The sequence below is a fragment of the Periplaneta americana genome, chromosome 16 (assembly GCF_040183065.1).
Source record: "Periplaneta americana isolate PAMFEO1 chromosome 16, P.americana_PAMFEO1_priV1, whole genome shotgun sequence".
Lineage (NCBI taxonomy): Eukaryota > Metazoa > Arthropoda > Insecta > Blattodea > Blattidae > Periplaneta > Periplaneta americana.
The window spans coordinates 30,777,924-30,796,156 of record NC_091132.1 but is presented as its reverse complement, the minus strand read 5'-3'; the positions used below and the strand labels follow the sequence as shown (position 1 = coordinate 30,796,156).

General features: G+C 36.4%; 1 protein-coding gene across 2 annotated transcripts in view; it reads left to right on the top strand.

Annotated features, from left to right (window-relative positions):
- The window catches only part of bbx (bobby sox), a 51,601-nt gene that overhangs the window by 13,838 nt on the left and 19,530 nt on the right, over positions 1 to 18,233 (top strand). For both annotated transcript variants that reach the window (XM_069849710.1, XM_069849712.1), the window contains exons 2-4: positions 2,624 to 2,896; positions 11,429 to 11,588; positions 15,322 to 17,962. In XM_069849710.1, the coding sequence (XP_069705811.1) occupies positions 2,624 to 2,896; positions 11,429 to 11,588; positions 15,322 to 17,962 (3,074 nt within the window). The remainder of the gene's footprint in view (positions 1 to 2,623; positions 2,897 to 11,428; positions 11,589 to 15,321; positions 17,963 to 18,233) is intronic.

The window sequence follows — 18,233 nt, the reverse complement described above, 5'->3', positions numbered from 1 at the left end:
ACTCTTCGTTGATGCTTTCCATGCATGGCCATTGATTTTGTCTTTCTAGTAGAAATTTTCATATTCTACATCTGTAATATTCTATTTAATGTAGTAACATTTGTCTGTAGGCTGTCTTCAGAGTTTGCCATTAAGACCTGGTCATCTGCAAACATGACTGTAGTTATGTAATTATTATTGCCCAGATATATGCCATTTGGAGTCGTCATTTTCCTATCTTGTAGTATTTTATTGATGTATAAATCAAACAGCAAAGGTGATAACTCACATCTCTGTCTTAGGTCTTAATTTACCACGAGGGGCTTTCCATTTTTGTTAAACATAATACTGGTTGAATCATATAATGATTTAATAACATTTACCAAGTTTGGGGGTAAATTATATTCATTCAAGATGTTCCATAATTTTTGTCATAGGACTCTATCATATGCCTTCTCTTAAAAAAAACAATAAATAAGTCGGCAAATTAAATTCTTCACGCTTTTTTATTTTACAATCTGTTTTATTGTAAAGACTGCATCGATGCAAGACCTCCTTTCCTAAATCCACATTGGGGTTCTTACAATATTGGTTCGACTAAAGGTTGCAATTTATTTTTAAGTATTGTTGCATAAATTTTGTAAACAGAGCTCATTAAGGCTATATCTCTATATAATTTTCGCATTTATTTCTCTAAGTTTTCTTGTGGATATTAATAAATAATTTTTGACACTTTCCAATTGTCTGGGATACGTCCCATGCTCCATATATCGTTTAAGAGTTGTATAAGTTACGTCTATTTTTGAGTTTTGTGCTTCCATATTTAAACAATTTTACATTCAATCCATCTATTCCTGGAGCCTTTCTGTTCTTTAGTGTTGTCAATGCATTTTCTAATTCCATCGTAGTAATTGTATTCCATTTGTTTGTAACTGTTGTATCTGTATAATATGGATCTCTCTGATTATCTAATAATGTTTTGTAGTAGTTCGTCCATTCCTCGGTTGAGATGGTTTCAGTCTTTGTCTTATCTCTCTCTTCTGATCTTACGTTCTTAAAGATTTTAAATCCAAATCTTTGCAGTCCTGTAATGTCGTGTTCCAACCTTTTAATGAATTCTTCCCAGCTCTTTATATTTGCTTCCCTTGAGAGTTCACGCACAATAGCTCGCTTTCTTTTGTATTCAATATAGTCCTCATTTCTCTTGCTGTTAAGCCACTTTAAATATGTTTTCTTTTTATCCTCAACGGCCTCTTTGAGTTCTTCATTCCAAATCTTCAGTGTGCATGCCTTTCTTTTCCTTTGAGACCCTAAAACTTCTGTTGCAGTCTTAAGGTACGATCACACGTCGCTACTTTTGCAGCGCTGCAGTACAAAAAACTGCGCAACTCTTGTACTGCGACATGTGAACAACGGTGCAACCCGAAAAGTAGCGGCTGCCGAACCTGCTGCCCGCTACTTTTCCATGCTGCGCGCAACTTAAAAGTAGCGACGTGTGAACAGGGTTCTCAGTGTTGCAGCCGCAGCATTTTTGATATCGGTTTTGTTGAAACTTTTGCTGCGGTTGCAACCAGTGTTACCACCCAAATGTGTCAATGATACTTTTATTGTTTGGATATATTTTAATGTTAAATGTGATGAAAATAAATTATTTGTAACAGTTATTAAATACACAACACAGTCTGAGCATAATTGGTGACGATATAATTCATTTTTTAAATTTTCCGTAGCATAGTTCCAAACAGGAGGGTTGTCAACATTGATTACGTGAATATATTGTTGGTTATCATTTAAGTATATAGGCGTTTTTAAAAGCTTTATAGTAAAAATAATGCCAATTTCTGAATACTAGATACGACAGAAAAGCAAATAATAGATAAGGAAGCTTTCGCACGAGTTTCTTAAGAATGCGAACATAACCACAAAATGTATATTGAGAAGTCAACACGGAGATGGGAACCTGCAGCATGACTGCGGCTGCAAAAGTAGCGCCTTGCATGTGAACAGACTTGCAACTTTTGCAGCACTCGAGTTGCGCAGCACGAAAAGTAGCATGCAGCACGCTACTTTTGGCTTACGTGTGAACATGACATGCAACTTTTGCAGCTGCAGTACAAAAGTAGCGCTGCAAAAGTAGCGATGTGTGACCGTACCTTTACTGATAGCTATTTTAATATGCAGCTAGTCTATATTAATATCTCCAGTCTTACCTTTTAAATGGGTGTCTAATCTCTTTTTATATAGATCTTTGATGCTTGGTTGTTCTAACAATTGTTTCTTAAATCTTAAATCGTCAGTTTCTATTGCTTTTCTTTTCTTTACGAATTTCTTCGGTAATCATTTTGCAACATACTAAATAATGATCTAACAGCTTCTGCTCTATAATTTTTCTGTATTAGGAATGCTGAAGATGTTTATTGCTGTGAAAATTTCATCTATTTGCAGCATTAAGATGCAGTAGCTTTTTATATGAAGAAAGTTAAAAATTAATTCTGCATTAGTGTTGTAGGCGTAAAGTATGTAGCCTTTGAGTTGATATTCAGTAGATGTATATAGTTGAGTGAAGGAAGAAGCGAAAGAATTTTGAAGGGACTCTTTGTATTTCTGAATAAGGATTAAAGTGATTGATTTATTTATTGAACAGGATAAACCAGCAGACGTGGAGGACGAGCAGCAGGCAGGACAAGGGGAAGGGGCTGGTTCAGATGAGGAGGCTGTTGACGCATTGCTGGGAGAACCAGCTCACCATGCTCGCCGGCCCATGAATGCATTTCTCATCTTCTGCAAACGACATCGTGGAGTTGTGAGAGATCGTTATCCTCATCTTGAAAATCGTTCCATTACTAAGATATTGGGCGAATGGTGGGCAAATCTTGAACCCTCAGAGAAAGCATCATACACAGAACTTGCACGTCAGGTTAGTTACAGTAAATTATGTCCTCTTAATTAATGGACCGAGACACCTGTATATTTATCTTGATATTATGAATATTTAATGTCCTTGAATATGAAATAATGTTCTTAGTGGCCTTGTAGTTAATGTGCTTTCTGTTGGACCTAAATATTTCAAGTTCAAACGGTGCTGTTTCGGTGGATTTACTGCTACTTACAGACCTGTTACTAAATCTACGTATTACTCTGTGAAGAGATTTATTAAATCTACATACTTAGACTTCAACAAACAATATTTGATAACTCAATCCCAAGGGAAAAAATGGAACTCTCTGCATCAAAATCCACAGTTAATTCCCGATTTACCACGAAAATCGTCTGTAGCTGCATTTAGATTGGCAACAGGCCATGATTGTTTGGCCAAACACCTGAATAGAATTGGAATATATCAGTCCCCTAACTGCCCATTGTGCAACTCAAACCAAGAAATGGATTCGGAACACCTCAAAATCTGTGCTTCAGTGTCTAGTCATGATAATATCTTTGAAAAATATTGGAGTGCAAGAGGTCAAATGACTTTATTGTCAAATGCCTGGCATTAGAAAACAACAACAAAATCTTAAGAGGTTACATACACCTTCCAACATTAAAATTGTTTTATATTATAAATTTTATTCCTCCATATCTTAAGCCTTAATAGGTTACATACACCTTCCAACATTAAAATTGTTATATATTATAAACTAGCTGTACCCGTGCACTCCGCTGCACTTGTTAGAAATAAATGTAAAGTAATTACATAATTAAAATAGGACATCTGGTCCAGAGAACATTCGTATTTGATAGAAGGATAAATCGTTTAATATGTCACTTAATTTAAATTGTATTTAAATAATTAAAATGCGATCATTTTGGTCCAGAGACCACTCATTTAGTGGAATGATAATTCCTTTAACATCTTTCTTAATTGTTATTACATGCAAGTAATTAAAATATGATCATTTGGTTCAGAGAACATCCGTTTTTGTTGCAATTTGGTCCCATCAAAATTTTTCTTGGACTGAAACGTATCAGAAATCATTTTTAAAGAAACGTTTGTTATGTAACATTTTTCACAAATTTGGATTGTTGTTGTCCAAGGCCCCTTATAGACGAAGTCATTTGTTTTTATTTAATTGCAGCACCTTAGATGGCGTTATTTTAATTTTAAAACTCATTTATCTCATTAAATATCAGTCCTATCAAAATTTTGCATAGAATAAAACTTACCGGAAATCATTTAAAAAAAACGTTTGTTGTGTAACATTTTTCAAGAAAATTAATAATAAGGGAGATATTTCCATTTATTTAATTCAAGCCCCCTTATAACACCCCTTTTAATAAAGTATTTTGAATGCCATATAGCCTAAAATCGAAGTTACAACGAACTTAATTTTTTTAGATAAAAAATGGAGCATTTTAATAATAAAAAAAAAAAAACAAATTATTCCAGAAATCCCACGTAAATCTGCAGTAGCAAAATTCAGACTGCTTACAGAACACGATTATTTGGCCAAACACTTGGATAAAATAGGAATTTACACAAATCCAAATTGCCCTCTATGCAACAAAGAAGAAGAAATGACTGAAGATCATCTACAAACCTGTGAAGTTCTACCTGATGAATCCACCACAGAGAAATATTGGAGAGCAAGAGTGCTAATGGCTTCTTTGCCAAAGCCCGGCATTAGATAACAACAACAACAATGAACTTAATTTATATGCCAATTTTCATATAAATCGGTTCAGCCATTATCACGTGAAAAGGTAACAAACATACCGACAGAAAGACAAACAAAAATAAAAAAAAAAGCGATTTTCGGTTTCAGGATAGTTAATTATACATGTTAACACCAATTATTTTTGGAAAATCGAAAATTACCAGAAAAATTTTGGCTACAGATTTATTATTAGTATAGATTTTATTCCCCCAAATCTTAAGCCTTAATAGGTTACATACACCCTGAATAAAAACTTTTTGTAATTGTGAATTTTAAAATTTTAATTTTGTTATTTGTACAAAACTGCTCTTGAAAATATTACTCCCAATATCTTTAACATTTTTTTGTAATTCTATTTTTGCCTTAAAGATAACATTGATTTTAACAATCCCTAGATCAGTGGTTAAAATATCTACACAGCAAGAGAAAGAGAATGTTTTTTTTTCTTCATATATTTAAATTTTTTTTTAAATTTGTCATCAATTTTTTTTCTTCTGAATTTTTGTCAAAGATAGGTTAAAGGCTGAGCTACAGTGTTGATCTTACTAAGAAAATGGACCAGCCAAAATTTCATGCACTTATCTAAAAAATGGTGGGAGATATGATTTGAACGGTTTTAAAAAGTACAGTTCTGAGAAAATAAGTGGTAGTTTGCATGGCAAGACATTTTAATACAAAACTTGATCAGTTTTATAGATATTTAAAAGTATCTTTCATAGATATAAAGCTAAAAGTTCATATTAAATTACTGCAAGAAAAATCAATATTTTTTTACAGTTCTGAGGAAATAAGCCATGCACTTACAGATTGCTGGCTGGTATTGCGGCTTGAACTATATCATGGTGTAAAAAACGAACTTTTTGGAAGAACATTTCTTACTTCGAGTTCATAGATGAAAACAAGACTCACCAATATCACCATACTTTTACTTCGTAATATTCACCGTTATATAATGATGGATTTTGAGGACAACTTCTGTAACAGGAAGTAAAATATCTTTTTATCTTTCTTTGTTCAAAATACTGTAAACTTAAATATTAAATACAATTTTCATCATCGTGGATTGAAGGTGGATTCTCAGTGTCCTTTCGTCTGACATTTTAACAACAGAATGTAGATATTTAAAAAACTATAATAAAAATGAAATGATGTACTTTTCCTAACATACACTGCTTAGTGCCATAAATCAGTTTATCAAAACCTACGAATTCTTGTGCAAGATGCAACAGGTGTTGTAATTTAGTATATGTGAAGATTGGCAACACTTGTCAATTTAAACACCAGTGCTTGTGGAATCAATAGCTGCCAGTCTTTGTTTTCTTTTTATTAAAGGTACTGCTTTAATTTGAACAGTATAATTGATATGCATTGTAAATTTACAACTGAGCACCATGTGTTTTTACTTCATAATTGGTTGTGTTATTATAAAAACAGTACTACTTTTAAATACATTTTCTGAGAAGTTCCCTGGTTTTATTCTGCCCACAAGACAAACGCACTGTTATGTTTGAAGGGACAGGTAATATAGTGGATGCTCTTCGATGTGGTGCCTTAAAAGTGTTACAGCGGAAGAAATCAAGAGTTGGTATTATGTTTTGTTCAGAATTCACATAAATGAAGTAGGAAAGTGTCTGCAGAGCCTGAAATTAAAAAAAAAAGTATAAGACCCAAGTTACAGATCTCATATATCTGTGTCTCTGTGCAACATCACAGTTTGTGGTGAGGGGGAAGAGAGATAACAAGTTTGCAATAGTTTTTAATGCTCTAACGCACACGACCAAGGTAAGCCATTTTCAGTTTGCCACTCATCTGCAGAAATATAATAGAAGAAGTGTAAAAGGCCTTAAATTCAAGCCATACTAGCCCAAACTTCTGCATGCCAAATCTACGTATTACTCTGTGAAAAGATTTATTAAATCTACATACTTAGACTTCAACAAACAAAATTTGATAACACAATCTCAAGAGAAAAAATGGAACTCTCTGTATCATAATCCACAGTTAATTCCCTATTTACTACGGAAATCGTCTGTAGCTGCATTTAGATTGGCAACAGGCCATGACTGTTTGGCCAAACACCTGCATAGAATTGGAATATATCAGTCCCCTAACTGCCCATTGTGCAACTCAAACCAAGAAATGGATTCGGAACACTTAAAAATCTGTGCTTCAGTGGCTGACCATGATAATATCTTTGAAAAATATTGGAGTGCAAGAGGTCAAACACCTGGCATTAGAAAACAGCAACACATAAACCCATGAAATACAAAACTTCAGAAATCGCCACTTTTTATTTTTTTCTAACTAAATTCAGATATGATTATGAATATAATATAGTTTGACTCATTATTTGTATATACATTGTGACACTTGTGTTTTAAAAATCTCGTGTTATTGAAGTGGTGATAATTACCTTACCTAACCTGGAGTTACATTGTTTAGGAACTAAATTATTTATTGATATACAGTATGTTTTGAGTGACATTTATGAACATTTAAATGTTTTAAACGCAACGATATATGCCTATATTTCAAAAAGTGATTATAAATTAAGCCCACCAGTTATTACAGTACTTAAATGAGCAAAATACATTTTAAAATAAATGTTCAAAACATGAAGTACATTACATTGTCTGTAACGGTTAGTGCATCTAGCCGCAAAACCAGGTGGCCCGGGTTCGATTCCCGGTCAGGGCAAGTTAGCTCGTTGAGGTTTTTTCCGGGGTTTTCCCTCAACCCAATTTGAGCAAATGCTGGGTAACTTTCGGTGTTGGACCCCGGACTTATTTCACCGGCATTACCACCTTCATCTCATTCAGATGCTAAATAACCAAGATGTTGATAAAGCGTCATAAAATAACCTACCAAGAAAAAAAATCAATCATCGCCATCACTTTCACTATCCTTATGAATGTTTCCAGCTAGAGAAAACATTTGTTGATAAAATAGCATTGCAGGATGGTTCTCAGTTATGCCGAGTTTATTTAGAAGCATCTTTATGTCTTCCATCTTCTCCTGTTTCATTGGGTGGCATAACTGTTCTTGTCGGAGCTTGAGAGACGACCATTTTTGACTGCTCTTCAACAATGTGTGAAAACATCCTGATATCCCTGGATATGTGCGTTTGCAGCTTTTGAACAGAAGATTCTGCGTAGAATCTTCGTTGGCTCAGGCAATGATCATCAAGGATGGAGGATACGCTCCAACAATGAACTTCTTAATCTGATAGGAGGTCAAGATGTTGTAAAATTTATAAAAGCTCAAAGACTGAGATGGCTGGGACATGTAAACAGGATGTCTGAAACACGCACTCCTATTAGAATGTCAAAGGGGAGACTATATAACAGTAGGAGAAAGGGTAGACCAAAGCTAAGGTGGATGGACGAGGTATTCAAAGATCTTGAAATTATGGGAGTAAGAGGATGGACTAACATGGTTAAGGACAGAGTAAGATGGAAGGCTGTTGTTAAGGAGGCCAAAACCGAACCCGGGTTGTAGCGCTAACATGATGATGATGGTGATGATGATGATGATGATGATGATGATGATGATGATGATGATGATGTGCGTTTGCACAACACATTGTTTGCACTCAATCTCAATATATTTCAACTCTGAATTATTAAAATTTAGTTTCGATATAATATGCTCTCAAGCTCAGGATTTCCATATGTAGACGTACCTGTCCTTGCTAAGAACATGTACAGTACCAACATTTCCAAAAATATTGTTATATTCAGTAGGCAAAAAGACATTTTTGTTTTCCCACAGCATCTTTTCTACCCTTCCAAGTGCGTGATCTGCAGGCAAATAACTATGTCCCATCACATGGAACGTTGTATTTACAGTAGTGGCAAATTGATCAATAACTTTGCTAAGCATTGCTATCATAATGCAGTTTTTCTTCTGGGCTCTGATCAATCACAAAATAAATTCAATTAGTCTTGATCTTGATTTACCACTATAAAGCACAAAAATAAGTTCCCAACACTATTCCAATACCAGCTGTAAGCAGCCATGTTTCTGTATCGTGTCCAGAGAACCAGCAGATTGGTCAAAACGGATATGACACATTGGAAATAAATACACATTGAAATTACATCACTTTGAAAATAAATGCAATTTTCAAATGATGTTGTTGTTGTTTTCTAATGCCAGGCGTTTGACAACAAAGTCATTTGACCTCTTGCACTCCAATATTTTTCAAAGATATTATCATGACCAGCCACTGAAGCACAGATTTTGAGGTGTTCCGAATCCATTCCTTGGTTTGAGTTGCACAATGGGCAGTCAGGGGACTGATATATTCCAATTCTATGCAGGTGTTTGGCCAAACAATCATGGCCTGTTGCCAATCTAAATGCAGCTACAGACGATTTTCGTGGTAAATCGGGAATTAACTGTGGATTTTGATGCAGAGAGTTCCATTTTTTCCCTTGGGATTGAGTTATCAAATTTTGTTTGTTGAAGTCTAAGTATGTAGATTTAATAAATCTCTTCACAGAGTAATACGTAGATTTAGTAACAGGTCTGTAAGTAGCAGTGCTGCCCTTCTTTGCTAAAGCATCTGCATTCTCGTTTCCCAGGATTCCACAATGGGATGGTATCCATTGGAATACAATTCTTTTATTGAGTGATATTAATTGAGAGAGCATTTTAGTTATTTCTGCTGTTTGAGATGGTGTGTGTTTAGAGACGATTGATAGAATAGCTGCTTTGGAGTCTGACAATATAACTGCATTCCTAAATTTATTGATGTGGCAGTATGTACCAGTATCTATTGAAATGATAAGACATATTGAGACTAAAACTTTTGCCATAAGATGAGGGGAATTTAAGAACTGTTACATATTGATTATTTTTTTCATGTTTATTGCTAGGATTCGTGGATGGCCTCGGCTATAGAACACGTCTTTTTTTTTTCTAGTTAGAATTATTTTACAGTGATAGTGTTTTGTTGTAAACAAAGTGAAGAAATTAAACAAATGCATCTTAAACTGCCATGTAGGCTATGGGTAAAATGTTGTAGGTTCAAGAGCAATTATTTGTATTTGTAAAATTAGCTTCTTGTTCTTTCTACTGTAGCAGTTGATGAGACTAAATTAATGAATTAATTGTATAAACATAATAATTAACGCTTGATGCAATAACAATTTCCTTTTTGTTATATTTCAAGGAAAGTGAATGTGTTCCCTTATAATTGAAAAAAATGTGTATAAGTGTATTATTTTGTTAAGTGGGGACTTCCCCTTTTCTCTACTGAACTTCCTTACGGAGAAACTGTATTCAGACATTCAGGCTAAGCGGACTGAGATTACGGTGACGTGATTTTGTGATTTGTCACTTAAGCAAATAATATATTTGAGATAAGTAAGAAAAGGGTAAATTTGTGTAAATGAGTAAGTCTACTGGGAATTTGCTGGCAATTAAATTAATCTTACCTTTAAAACTAAAGCAAATAAACCTTCATATGAAAAGTTTTCTTTGTACAAGAAGATATTAATGTTTCATCATTCCAAAAATTTATACTGAGTGGAGGGAGATTAGGGATACTGTAAAAACTTGTAAGTTCCCGTATTTGATATTAGATTATTGAGTACTAAGTGCAAAAATATTTCATTAAATGCTTATATTGCCCGTTTAATTATGATCTGTTAGTTAAAAATTAGCTGAATTGTTGCAAAATACGTAGGTCCTATAATAAAAAAAGTATTTGTTATCTTCATGACGAGATATTTTTTAATGAAGTGAAATGGTACGAAAAGAAGGAATAGGTGATATGAAAAGAGGGAATTTGTGATTGATGATGAAAGTAAGAATGTATACATATTATTATACTAATTGCTGTGGCACTAAAATCGTCCTCCAGTGGCTTAAGGAGGGAAAGCTAGTGATCAACAAGATCTTCCAGCTAGGTCCAATGGACCCGTCGACCAACAAAAGGTGTGGTCCTCCAGACATTCTGGGGGTTCTGTGTGAATGAAGTAGCCACCAAAACGTTAAAATATGGTGTTCACTTAAATCGGCTACAACTTGCCATTTTCACTCCAATATGAAATTTTAGATTGGCAACAGGCCATGAATGTTTGGCCAAACACCTGCATAGAATTGGAATATATCAGTCCCCTAACTGCCCATTGTACAACTCAAACCAAGAAATGGATTCGGAACACCTCAAAATCTGTGCTTCAGTGGCGGCCTTGATAATATTTTCAACTCAGTAGACTAAAGCGCTTGCCTGCCAACCCAGAGTTGCGCTCTGGAGCAGGTTCGATTCCCGCTTGGGCTGATTACCTGGTTGCGTTTTTTACGAGGTTTTCCCCAACTGTAAGGCAAAAGTCAGATAATCTATGGCGAATTTTCAGCTTCATCTCCCCAAATATCATCTCACTATCACCATTCCTTCGACGCTAAATAACTTGTAGTTGATACAGCGTCATTAAATAATCCAGTAAAAAAGTGCATTAAGCTATAAAATATCCTAATTATTAACAACAAATATTCTTGGAGTCAAAAAAGACCTCAGATAAGTAGCATGAAATTCTAGAGCAGCTGAGTTGCGAGAGTTAACTGAGCTGTGAGGCACGTTTTTCCCTGTGCAATGATTAAATAGAACTTCAAGGTTTGTTCTGACATAGTTACTGCAACTTATATATCAAAGTTAGCTTTACTTAGCCACCCTTTTAATTTTGAGAATTAAGAGTTTGAAAAAATTTTAATAAACAAATGATAAAGGCCAATCTGAGATTTTTCAGAAATGGTGAGAATGTAATTGTATACCATCCTTATGCTTTCAGTACAAAGAAGCATTCCTCAAAGCCAATCCAGATTTCAAGTGGTATAAGTTGCCTGCTCCACCACTACGAACTCTTATCACACGTCCATCAAATCAGAACAAACCCCACAAACTTGAGTGTCAGTTGACTTGTGGACCCATCACACCAGGCAAACTGGCAGGTATGTGATGTCAATGTCACTACGTGTATGTACACTTATTATTAAGGATCCTATTTTATGGTGAATAAAAATTTACTTAATTTCGATGTTATTTCGCACAAAAAAAAAACACAACTTCGGTGATATTCTCACATTTGAAAAATATAACTTTTTGACTCTCGTCATGCAAAATATATTATTGTATATTCGTACAAGGACCTTTGTTCATTTTAACAATACTTAGTTTTCTATGGGCATTTTCATGTTCTGTAGAGAAATACAGTAGCGTGCAAATTAATCCGAACACGACATATTTTTACATTTTCTGTCATTGTTGGCCTCACAGCTGCTCATACCGCTTCAATTGACATCTGTAGTACGTGTAATTCCATTGTTGAAGGTCTGTCGTTATTATTTTTTATAATATGTGACATTTTGCCTGTCGTTTTGTACTTATAAGCATTTCAGTTTTGTTGAAGACTTAATACTGCAATCCTGTGTACATTCTGTCGTCTTCACAAATGGTACAACTCCACGAAAACTGTCTAAAATTATAACATTAGCAGAGCATTCTTCTATGACACAGAGGCAAATTGCTGCAGAATGTCACATCAGTTTGGCTACTGTTAATTCGATCATAAAACGATACAGGGAGACTGGATCCATCACACCCCAGAAAAAAAGGAAACTGTGGCCGGAAAAGGAAGACTAAACCTGCAGATGATCGTTTAATTGTCAGGAAAAGTAAATTAAATCCTAGACTAACTGCTGTCGACTTAACCCGTGAGTTAATGGCTACCACTGGGGCGAATATTCACGTCACAACAGTGCGGCGTAGGCTTTTGGAAGCTGGACGAAGGGCTCGTAAGCCTATTAAGAAGCAACTGCTAACCCCTGTTATGTGTAAAAAACGCTTAATGTGGGCAAAATTACATCAATACTGGACAGTGAATGACTGGAAGAATGTACTTTTTTCCGATGAGTCTCATTTCGAGGTCCACGGCCACCGTGTTTCTTACGTACGGAAAGGATCCGAAAAAGTAACAGCAGCTCATCTCCAACAAGCACCCAAATACCCCCCTAAAGTAATGTTTTTGGGGTTGTTTCACACATGAAGGGCCTGGAGCATTAATACCTATCAAGGGAATGATGAATTCTGACAAATATATTCACTTATTGGAAACCAGAATCATACCCCAGCTGCAAAAATCATTTCCGGATGGCAGAGGTGTGTTCCAACAAGACCTGGCACCATGCCATACGTCTCGAAAAACTACAGAATTCTTCAACAAGAAGAATATTCAGGTACTCCCCTGGCCAGGCAACTCACCCGACATCAACCCCATTGAGAACTTGTGGTCAATTTGCAAAAGAAGAATGCAAAAAATGGATTGTTCTACAAAGAAGAAGATGATTTCTGCCCTCATTGGTGTATGGTTTCGCGATGAAGAAATGAAGAATATTTGTGGGAAATTAGTGGAATCCATGCCAAATCGTCTCAGAGCTGTTATTAGGAACAAGGGAGGCCACATAGGTTACTGAGGTATGTCTTAGATCCTTTTCTTATCCGTTTGAGTGTTTTTGCATAAGTAATTACGTTGTTCGGATTAATTTGCATGTTACTGTAGTATAAAAATCTCCCATAGTGTGTGAGAGCAAGATAAAGTAATAGGCACCGTAAAACATTGAGGCTGTTTTTACTCTATATTTAAATGTTGAATTTTCATGTGAAGTGTTAACTTTGTTTTGTTGCTCCACTTGTGTTCGTTTCTTTTCTTTCTTTGCAAATTATGTAATATTGTCTCAGTAGTACCACAAGGGCAACAGTAGAGGGGCAATTCTTGTGTTCCTTTCATTTCTGCTCTTTGTGGAATCTACCTCAAATGTTCTGACTTTATGTGGTTCAAGTAGGGAATGGCCAATTGCATCCTGTCCCCCCCCCCCCTGCTCTCTTTATTTGAGAGGGTAGCTACGCAGCTCTCGTCTCTGGTCCCCTGTCCCCACTGCCTGGCAATACCCTGCCAGTGCAACCCCCCAATACTTATTTCAGTTTAAATACGCAAGTTGGTGGTGGACTCTTTCAGGATTGTTTCAGATTTTCGCCTGTTTTTGCAAGAGAGTCTGAGGATAACTAAAAAAGTACAATGTAATCACAAGTTTATTAATGAGAGTAACATATTGAATCCTGCAGTGAAGTTTTAAAAATGCACAGTTTGGTTTGCAGTTATTTTCAGAAATTATTTTGCTAATGATTATTGTATTGTTTCACACATTTCCTGCTACTCATTTATAAGTTTTGTTTGCAAGAGTATATAAGGATAGGTGTGGGAGGGTAAGAAATCCCTGTTGGGTCAGTCTTTCACCTTTGTCTCCTGTGTTCATTCTTGTCTCTGGAGATGGTGACAGTAAGGACAGATTTAGTGGAAAATCAGAACATGAGTAGAAATAGGTTTGCATATAGTCATTAATTTCTTTGAAGAAAACATTTTTCCTTTGATGGTAACTATAACATTTATTTCTATTTGTCAATTTATTCTAGATGATACAGAAATCACGAAAAAAAAATATTTTGAATAAAACTGCTTTTTTGTGTTAATTTCAAATAAAGACATGTCATTTTGCTTTGCTAAGGTTTGCTATGTTTCATGTGCAAAATTCCTGGGTAATCAGCACGTAAATACCAATATGATCAAAATCCATGCAATAATTTAGGAGAAATCACTGTACACAAATAATATCCAAAACTGCTTTCTTGATGCCAGTGTTACTGAAAACATGATTTGTATAACAATCTCGAAATCGATTTTTGAAACTTCAGAATATCTTAGTAGAAAAGTTTTTTGGGCTATGAGGCCATGGTCTGTTGGTTGTGTGACCAAACATTTCGTTCACTGCTGTGGTGAACATCTTCAGTGGTGTAGATTGCTGGTGCGGCTGGTTCCACTGCGCGTGCCGATTACAGTCTGCGCTGGCTGCATCGTTGTATATATAGTGCGGGGGGGGGGGCTTGCTGTTGTCGCCTCAGTCCGCGCTCGAATGTGCTTTGCGGGCGGGTTTGCTGTTGCCTACACGCTCCGCGTCCGGGGTTGTGTTATTTAATTGTGCTACGCGGGCGGGTTTGATGTTAGTTTTCCTTAATGCCGGATACCAGGCCTTGTTAACCTTGAGGTCTTCCTCTTTTCGATTGAAATTGGACCACGGAATGGACCATGGCCTCATAGCCCGGAAAACTTTTCTACTATTGACGCTGGCCGTGAAAGCCTACACTCCAATATTCAGAATATCTTGTTTTCATACTTTGTCATAATAAAAAAGTAGAAAATTATTGGAAGATTTTATGCTTAAAATCACATATGTATTATTGTAATGTACTGAAGTACATATGATATTTCCATGCAGATATTCTGCGTCATCATATGATGAAAGAGTAATGGAACGGAGAAAAATTCTCTCCGGCACCGGGATCTGAACCCGGGTTTTCAGCTCTACGTGCTGATGCTTTATCCACTAAGCCACACCGGATGCCCATCCCGGCGTCAGACAGAATCGTCTCAGTTTAAGTTCCAACTCTTGGGTTCCCTCTAGTGGCCGCCCTCTGCACTACGTCATAGATGTCTATGAACGTAGGACTGAAGTCCACAAATGTGCTGAGGTGCACTCGTTATCTTAAAATCACATGTCTATTTTGTGAATAAATTTTTGTTTTCATTACACAAATGAAAGAAGTGCTATGGTCACTTTGTTTCTTTCCCAGATGAAAGTCAGATGGGTGGGTTGAGTAGCCTACTGGCCTCACCACCTACCACACCTACCACTCCCACAACACCAACTACTCCGACATCTCCAACCGTGCCGAAACCACCGAAGAAACGTTACCTCCAGGAAGCAATGGGACTCCTTGAGGCCAGCACACCTACAGGCTCTCAGTTCAAGGCAGCATCAGATAAGGAGGACATGAGTCACTCATTTGGGAATGGACCAAACATGACACAGTTGAATGAGGGTTGTGCATCATCAGCATTGGACTTCAGGCCTTCCTCCAAAGTCTCTACAGGACTATCTTCGTTAAACTACATGTCACCCTTCACAAAACTGAGAAACCATGCAGCAAATCAACTAAACTCGCGTCAGGAAAGGAAAATGAGCCATCGTAGATTTAGTGTCGATTCCATAACCAATAAATCAAAAGACGGCACAAAGATCAAAGGTATTCAGGGAAATTCGTCTTCTCCAACTGATGTCCAAAGCTTGGACTCATCATCAAAGTTAAAAGATGAACAAGACTGTTCTTCAAATTTGAGGGCCAGGCATCATCAGAGCTTGAATAGCAGTAAGAATGATTCCACAGTTGGCTCTGAAGCAGCTGCAACCTTATCCACTGCGATCCTTCAGAATGATGCTTCAGTGAACAGGGAGAAGGATGAAGAACTGCCTGAAGTGAAGCCTCATAACAGTTTAGAGACGACAATAAAAGCATCACAGCAACAAATTATTGATAGAGTAGTTGACAAACTGTGTGGTTTCACAGAGCATATTAAATCGCCAACATCGCCGCCGCCGCCACTTCAGGTATCACCACCTCCACAACCATCAGCATCACCACAACCAGCAACAGCAACATTCTCGTCATCCTCATCACCACCACTACAACCCATGTCAAACTTAAATAACAGCTGCAATAACAAGTTTATTTCGGAGAAGTCACAGCTAACAGAACACTCATCGCTTCCTGTTCCGTGTAAACAGAAGAGGAATGTGATGCCATTATCTTTATCTCTTACAAAGAGTAATGTTATTTGTAGCAATGTCCTCGTGCCTAAGAGTGTAGGCAATTGTAAGTCACCCCCACTCACATCTCCAGTGACACCAGATATAGTGGATCAGTATCTGTCTTCTGCTGAAGATGTGGCGTCCAGTGTGAATTCAGATTCTAATTGTGAATATGATTTAAAGACTATAAATAATAACGTGTATGTAAGTAAAGATGTTGCTTCAGAAATGTGTAAAGAAATAAAAGTGGGTAATTGTACTTCAGAAGTATATTACCCTGGAATTGTTGAATATGGTACAAATCTTCCTTCAGAAGGTCAAGAATATGAAGGTTCCTGCAAGGTAGTCCCGTCTTCAGAGAATAGGGATTGGCAGTGCAACATTCAAAACAGAAATAATGTTTCATCTTCACTTTGTTTGTTGAATTCTAATAGAGGTACAACCTCTGATCATTGTGATAAGTTATTAAAGACTGCTAACGTGATTCTAAATCACACAGAACCAAAGCCAGCATTCAGTGAACCAGAGCGAACGTACAACAAATCACTGAATGTATTTGATTTCTCAAGGACTTGCAAAAGAGAGACAAATAATTTCGATAGTGTATTAAAAAATGAACATGTGTCTAAATCAACTGCATACTCCAGTGAAAATTGCCATGAAGATAGAGAAATGAGTTTTGTGCCAAAACTGGAAACTGGGTTAAACAGCATGGAGGAAAATAGGTTAGTGTTTCCATCTCTCTATGGTGACGTAACTGCGACAAGAACGATTCTAGTTCACAATCCCCCAGTTCAGAACACCTTCAATGAAACAGATAAATATTTCGGGACTGAAAAGAAGAAAAATACAGACATTGATACTGCATCAGTTTTGAGTAGTGAAAGAGTTGATCAGAATGCAGCATTACCAAACATCATGAACTCATTTATTAAAAAGAAAGACAGTACATCAGCACAAGAATCAAGTACTGATAAGGACGGTGAACTGTCGAAAGATAAGTCTGAAGATTTAGTTAGAGATGAAAAATGCAGCGGAAATGTGACTCCACAATCAAGTACTGACAATACTAATCATGTTCCTATTGTGAATCCTGTTTTAAATTCTGATTCTTCAGATTTTGATGTGAAGACTAATAGTTCTGATCCAGTCAGGCCAATGAAGATGGTTCAGTCATCTCTAAAAATTGCCTCATTGTCATACATTCCTTCTTCACCAGAACTCAGAGTGAATGGCACAGAAGATAATAAGGATCCTCCTAGTATTCTCAGACTCAGTGACGCAGCTGTTCCAAAGGTTCCCGAAAAGAAGGGAAGTATCTCTCAGGACTTACCAGTTGAAGACATTTGTGAACCAGTTAGACCAAAAACTTTGGAATATGTGGTCAGTGCATCTTCTGTGAAGTCTGGTTCCTCATTGAAATCTTCAAAGATCTGGACAAGTATTTCAGAGGATGAATCTCCTGCCAGTTCCGATACTGTACCGCTTCTTCCAAGCCCTGGTGAAATACAACGAAGGAAATCTCTACGGACATGTAAAGGTCAACGCTATAGAGAGTTCATGAGTGAAGGTCGTCTTGTTCTTGGAAAAAGGGCTCGGAAAAACATGGCCATCAGCACTGAAAGGTGAGGTATTTATTCAGAAATAGTTCGCATGTTTCTTTACATATTTAAACTATGTTCTTTTCTGCCTTTATTATGTGTTACTTACAGGACATAACCTGCATATGAAGAGATGGATTCCAAAGTGTCCTAAGTTCTTTTTTAAAGTTTTTAACTTTCTTTATTCCTGTTTTAATTTATCCTTTTCGAGCATTTATATTGTGACTTTTATTCTACTTTAACCACCACACACCCGACAACAATGTGACTTTATTTTTAATAATTCACCTGACAA